At 28.6% G+C, this 7644-nt stretch overlaps 1 protein-coding gene across 1 annotated transcript; it reads left to right on the top strand.

Annotated features, from left to right (window-relative positions):
- Nucleotides 1-2503: 2503 nt before the first annotated feature.
- On the top strand, nucleotides 2504-7379 carry LOC130895359 (uncharacterized). Its single transcript, XM_057802599.1, has 4 exons — nucleotides 2504-2687; nucleotides 2865-3062; nucleotides 5170-5303; nucleotides 7163-7379. The coding sequence occupies exons 1-4, from the start codon at nucleotides 2570-2572 to the stop codon at nucleotides 7247-7249; spliced, it is 537 nt and encodes a 178-aa protein (XP_057658582.1). The 5' UTR covers nucleotides 2504-2569; the 3' UTR covers nucleotides 7250-7379.
- The last annotated feature ends 265 nt before the right edge of the window (nucleotides 7380-7644 follow it).

Here is a 7644-nt window from a genome sequence, read left to right as displayed (position 1 = left end):
AAAGCCAGAAAAAAAGAAATAAAAAGGAAATTATATTATCGTTGTTCCTGTATCCCTCAAAATAAAAATAGATCTAAACAAGCTTAATTATGAAGTTCGGCATCATGTTAACGTTTTTCCTTCTCTTAGAGCTACAACGCAACCAGTATTTATTTAAGGAAGTAATTAAAAAAGTAACCCAACTAATGATGGTGCTCGATTCCGGCAATCTCTTTATCGAGAGTTCGCGAGAGTTTGCTCTCGACGGGATTTGCAATTTTCGAGACGGTTTGAGATTTCTTTCGGATTCAGAGCACGTAAATACTCGTTATTTACACCAGGGTTGGGATTATTGAACTTTATTTCGTTAAGTTGATATACGCAGTTGTCTAAATTTAATTTGAATTATTAAGCCATATTGTCGTCTTCTCAGTTAATAATTTTGACAAAGCTTATAGGCTATCCGCAGTTTTAATGTTGAATAGATTTTTAGCTTCTCTTTATTTCCTTTCTCTATGATTTTGCTGTTATACCTTGCTAGATATAAAATCTAACATATTTTTTATACAGTTAAAAAAAAATTACACAACTTACTCTACTACCAAAGGTCGATGTATTGGAAAAAGTTAATCAGGGATCTTGCCTTTTGTAGTCGCCACGTGTTTGAACTCACTGATGACGTGGTCTGCAGTTTCTTCCTCCTCCTCCTCCTACAGCATGGATATGGGGTTAAAGAACCTTGTCCGGTTAAATGAGATATTGTCTCATATCAGGTGTTTCCATACATTCCCGCAGAATTTGTCTTACAGGCATATTCTTCAGATGTTATAGCTACACTTTTGGCTATATCAAGAATGGAGTCTGGGTCCATTTGTGGTTTTGCTGATTCTAGTCTGGTGAACGAATCAGTCTCATAGTTGCCCGAGTGGCAGGGTACACAATCGAGTCGAACTTTGTAACCATCACTCTCCAGTTCGTGGACTTTTTGGCACTACAACACAAGCCTAGAACACACAATTTCAGATGTTATAACTTTTATAGCCGTTCTGCTGTATGTTGTGTAGTATCGCTCGACTACATTCTATCACAGTAAATACTTTAAATTGAGAGATTGCGTTCGTGAAAACCTAACCACCAGTATTGTTTCAACATTCCCTTACCTTATTTATTAACAATTTTTTCACAGAATTAGTTTTATGATATATGATTGTTTTTGTTGCTATTATCGTCTCCCCATTATACAGTTACCCTAAAGACACAACAGTTTTCTTAAACTGTGTAGGTAGCTGTAGCACTAGCGAACCCAATTAACCCTAATAAACAATTCAACACCTAACCTTTTTTATAAAGAAAATATTTAAGTCTTGCTTCCCTAACAAATTACGTTGAAGTCAAGAGTTCTAGCCCTGCGCCTGTGTCACTAGTATTAGTAAAAAATTGCAACATTCTGTAGCTTTGCTAATATGTAAAAAAACAGTAACCGACGTAAAAAGCTACTAAGTACATCTGATTATGAGTCAGAGATCATTTGACGGACAATTTTACAAAATACATCTTAGAACATCCCCACAAATTCGTTCAGTACATATTGCATCTCTATTGTACAGCGCTGGTCTTCCCCTACTAATAATTATTCTCAGTCATTATGTTTTATTTCCATAGTTTATATTAATTATGTATAAATATACTCAATTAAATACAACAAATGATTATTACTTAATAGTCGCGCGACAACAAATCGCAAATCTCTATTGCACACTTACCCTAACACAATAATTTCATAAAAAGGTTAGAATTATCGTCGTATTTAATAAGAAAGAGATAGTTAGTATAATGTAGTCAGCCATCTTTACAAAACATCTATGTTAATCTTAATTTATCCCAATTAATTAATTATTATTTTGGTATTAGAAGAAAGTTTTAGATATTAAGAGTGTAATGATTGTGTTATTAAAGTGTATTGTGTTTTTAAAGTGCATTTACAACAGCATATCTGTTTTATATCTAATATTTCATCCACTTCGATGCAACAGGTGATATAGTTCAACAATAAGATGGGAATAAGGTATTAAACCGTTATTTTTAAAATTTCACAATAACAATGTAGATTGTACTAAGGGGTTAATGTAAATTAAATTTCAAATAGGATAACTTCGTGCCTCTTGAAACAATAATTTTGATATAACGTAGCTTCATCAAAATACAGTAGATAGTCAAAAATGTTTCTCCGTTGATTAAAATTTTGTGGTGCCCACAAATCTCTTATCAAACTCATGTCTAACTATAATAGAAACCAGATCTTTATAAAACATATTGATTTGAACTATTCAAATCTCTATATTATCCAAACTTTAGGTAATCAATTGAAAACTTCATGAAAATGATTAATTATCGAATTAGTATTTCGAAAATTAGTAGTTCATTTATAACTTAATAAATGTTTAAGTATGCTATAAGAAACATAAATGTGTGTTTCCATGGTAACAACAATTTTGTTAAATTTGTCAAACAAATTATTCTTTCATTTATTTATTTATCTTTCTTAACGTCAGAACGAATTTACATTTCTGAAGCACCTATTGAACCAAAAATGTATTTCAACCAGTCAAAAATCCAAAATAATGAAGTTGAAAGAACTTACTTTAATGAGAAAACAGCAGCTCCATTAACAGAATCATTTAACCCTTATTATTTCAAGAGGCATGAAGGTAACTACAATAGTTCATTGTTAAAGCATTACATTATTTGGAATTATTATTAGTTTATTATTATTATTATTATTATTTATTATTTTATATTTTTTCAATTATTTCATTCTGAAATTAATAGAATATGACATCTGTTGAAGGTAAATTTATTAACTCTACAATCTTTATTAAATCTAGGACATAATTTTGATGAAATTGAAACAGAAGCTACAACATCCACTGGACTGAAGTTTGCTCTACCAGTAATGCCAGAGTTTCATCTTGAAACTGAAAAACCAATTCTATCTTTGATAAATTATGTAGCAGATAATGTCAGGAGCCTTTGTAAACTGGAAACAACCGAGTCTTTAGCTAAAGTCACTGCGGATCGTTATGGTAAGTAGGAAATTCATTTATTTCTTATTACTATTTCTATTTATTTGAGGAATATAATATTTTCAGGTAATATGTTAATACAAGCAATAGATATTACATTCCTGATGTCTTCCATTTTTAGTTCTTATATTTTTTATATATAGCTTGTTAGTAAATGTTCTTGGTATATTTGAATGAATTTCTCCAAAATATTATCAAAAACAAATACTAAATAATCATATTGGAACTTAAAAATCATTTATATAAAATAAAAACACATTGTTGATTGAAGTAGACTGAAAATTAAGAACATTTATATATACAAGGTGGACCAAAATGCTATATAGTCTCTTGTGTTGCTAGTTTGGTTGAAACACAAGGGTTCCTCTCTGTTTACAGTGTTTCTAAAACTGAATAATAAGGAAAATTAATTGAAGGTTATTGTTCCTAATAATCTGAAGAAATTATTTTCCAAATTGTATTCTTAGACCTTTTTCTCCAAAATATGCTTTTGTAATACTTGATATATATCACTATTTGAAGTTATTTCACTATTATCAAAAATGTGAAGTAATTATCAGCACTTACCATTCAAAGCCATCCTGTATTTATGTAATTTGGAGTGGTGGTGATATGAAATCAATTAATAATATGATAATTGAAGAAATAAGATTCTCAATTCATTCTTTTAAACAGCTGTATGTCCCTGTATGTTTTAGAACAAGTGTTTATAAGAAGTAATCTAATTTTTAGAGGTACTATCAACTCTTGAAATTAATGTACATGTGGACCAGTTGCAGAGTTATGATTAATTTAATTTTTTTGGTGTTATCACTTGATGAATTGGGAAGATAAATATTTAAATACCAGTATTAGGATAATTTTTATTGTTATTAAATTCATGTAGCCAGGAATCTGCAGTTAATTCAAGATTCTGTTATATAATATTATCTGGCAACTGATAGCAGTAAACTTTTTTTGTATAAGAGTTTTGTTTAATTAATTTTAAAATTAGTACTGGATGTTTAGAAAAGTAACAAGTCATTCTTTATATAATTATGAATGTTAAATATTGCTTTGTCATTTGTATATATGCTGGTATTATATTAACAAATAGCATATATATTTTTTAGCATACATTTGGAGAAGGTGATGTTCTCTAACAATTTTGATAAAATTTTTACAATTGTAACTAGACTAGGCATGTACTTATACACACAGGTCAAAACATCATTGCAAAGTATTCTTAGTTATATAAATATCGATTAAAGCTTAATTTTGGTATCCTTAATAACAATTTTTTAGGTCTCCTACCTTAACAAATCCATAAATCATTTTTTCCCTTGAAAAAAATAATATTTATTTATTTTAAAGAAAATTAATATGTTATACCACAATGAGCTGAGTCAACATCTATATATGAAACTATTAATATTTTTTTATGAAAATTTACATACCAGAGTTTTCTGATTAGCTTACTCCCAGTTAAATATTTTCAAGTGTCAACGACTTCTAATTATGGAACCCAACTTTGTTTTTACATAGAATACCCTGTTTTTTATCATATTTTTAGTATTCTAATATAAAGAGTTGTAAAAATGAGTTATTTCAGTTTTTAAAAAAAAATTGGATAGATACTAATCTTCACAAATAAATTGTCTTTTTGAAACAAATAGAGTAAGGTTAACCATAATTTGTCCAAATAACGCCTGACGCTCCCTAAATTTTTAGAAATATTTTGAGAAAATTTCGAAATTTGTGTAACAGAATTATTCAAAATAAAAACAATATTTTTTCTCAACATATGTGTCAAGATTTAGGGAGCTATAGTCATTATTCAAATTAGGATAATTTTTTACCTGTTTCTAGTTGCTTCCAAATAATTAATTTTTTTATGAAGGGCTGCTTCTGTCAAAATTTTCATAAGCAATTATCTGAAACGAAAATTCGCAGGAGATTCTACAAATTATCTGAAAAATATTACCAGTAGTTTCAGATGTACATGTCGACTTAGGTCATCCTGATATAATCTGTCCAAGTCAAACTTTTGATTAACCAAAAGGTTTAATTATGCAGACAATGATGTTTTGAAGAGAATTATTAGATAAACTAATCTAACTTTTTGCAGGTCTAAACAACAATATCAAGATTGGTATGGAGTATTGCGATACCAAAATATTTGGTAAAACACGATCTTATTACAAACAATTTTTGGAACCTAAGAACACGAAGAGTTTCATGGAAGGAGACTCTTTGATTATTGTAAGTAACGTCTTTTTACTACTGAATACAGATTTTTTACTAAAAACTAGAGGTGCAAAAAGTATTTATCAATTTCATCTACATTTTTTAGTTTAGTTAGGTTTTAGTAGAAATATGAATGAAGACTAATAGATAAATTGAAACTACTAGTGTAAAAATAGCTTTTTGATAAAAAACTGTTACATAAGTCGAAAAGTGAATAGGATAGAATAGAATAAAATAACATATTTATAGTTCTTTCAGCAATTATAGCAATTGCGGTGTTGTCAATTTTATGAAAAAAAAGATAGATCAGGGAATATCTCCTGAAACATTAGCTGGAATCTTCTCTATGAAATGGTAAAATGAAAAGATAAAATTAATTAGGACCTGAAATAAATATACAATATGTTAACACAAATAAAAAACAACTGAGTATTATAGATGCCAAATTAGAATACCTGATTGAGGAAAATAAACAAATAAAAGAGCAAATTTAATGAAAACTGTATATAAGCTTGCAAGCATCTTTGGAAAACAATAAGTTAATATTGTTAATATTAACTTATTGTTAATATTAATATTAACTGTATGCAATATAGTTAAAATCATACAAAAGTTAAAGAAAGCAAGTTACAGGAAAAAGATGCTATTACCAAAATTGAAAGAAGCAGACATCAAACAGTACGTTGATAGATGAGATTGTAGTACTGTAAGTTGAAACATCAACAATGCAATAAAGGGCGGAGGAACAAGTAACACGAAAGCAGAAAGCACAAAACTAATTTCAACTTACACTGAAGATATCAACCCAACAAACAAACATATGATTTGGATAATGATGAAGGAATACAGATAGAAGCTATATCCAAATAAGAATTTGAAACATCAAAAGTATCATAGGAAAAGAAAATGAGAATGGATAGTACACATATAATAATATACAGTGGAGCAAAAAAGGAGTAGAGTCACCGCAGGTGTTGGTTACACAAAAAACTAGGAAACATGTACACAGCTGGAAACTATAGCACAAAAAAAGAAAATAGAATAAAAAAAGATACACGGAATTAAAAAGGACAATAAATCTTCGAGCATTTATTGGTGATGTGGTGCTTATAATCAGCATAGAATTCCTGTAACAGATATCTATGGATAGAGTGGAAATAGGTGGTACCGAAATACAACAGGTGAAAAAACTCCAATACTTAGAAGTGAAAATCAACATAGTAACACGAGAAGTTGAAATAAATTAAAGAATAAAGATAAAATGAAATTATATTGCAGCTTAAATGATGTCTTAACGAACAAAAGAGAAAGCACCTTAGAGACCTAGTTAAAAGTCTTCAAACAATCAACATTTAGCTAATAATCTTAACTATTAAACCAAAGAAAATGGAGTGAGGTACACTTACTAAAGTATGGATGGATAGATAGAATAAGCAATATAATGATGAGAAAATAATTACTTGAACAACCAGAATATATACAATAAAAGTTGCAATGTGAGGGTCATTCAGAGCAAATGGAAAACATAGATAAGCCTAGAGAATATGAGAACTAGAAATAATACAAAATAAAGGCGAGACTGGAGAAAATGTAGGACAAGATAATAGCGGAACAAAAAAGATCAAAGTAAAAAAAAATTGAAAAGATTGGAAAAAGTATGTGAGAAAATAGGTATTTTGAGATTATTAGGTGCTATTCATCATTGAGGTAATAAATACATATTCAAATATAATTCTTTTTCTCATTATTCTAATTGTGGAAATCTTTCTGAATATGTTTTATAACCAGGAGCAGAATTGGATATTTTTGTTACTTTTGATTAGCATTTTACAATTGGAATAATTGATTCAATTCTTCAAAACCTGTATTTGTAGGGTCAAAATAGAAAAACTTTTGGAGGAATATCGAGATCTGTTAGTAGTATACAACAGGCAGCCTCAAAAATCACAAATAGGCATTGATAAACGTAATTAGGAAAAGATGTTGTTCTGACAAATAAATTCATCGTGAAAAAATACATATCATTACTATTAAAGCAATATTTCATCTATATATACATATATTTTTATAAATTTTTTCTGTACATATTTATGTGATTAAAATATATATAAATCATTAATTGAGTTTCAGTTGCAGAATAATTAATTGAAAATTGATTGAGCAAATGGCGAAGCACTGAGAGTTTTGATTAAAATGTCTTTCATAGAATAATTAATAATAATGAGTATGAATAAATCTGTTTTGTGTAGTAGTATTATAAAGAGTGTACTTGCTCTTGTTTAACACCAGATGTCATATCAAAAGAATTACTCATTGCTTCTTTAAGTTTGCTTTGATGTACTTTATCAAAAGCTTT

The sequence above is a fragment of the Diorhabda carinulata genome, chromosome 1 (assembly GCF_026250575.1).
Source record: "Diorhabda carinulata isolate Delta chromosome 1, icDioCari1.1, whole genome shotgun sequence".
NCBI lineage: Eukaryota > Metazoa > Arthropoda > Insecta > Coleoptera > Chrysomelidae > Diorhabda > Diorhabda carinulata.
This window is presented reverse-complemented; position numbering and strand designations above follow the sequence as displayed.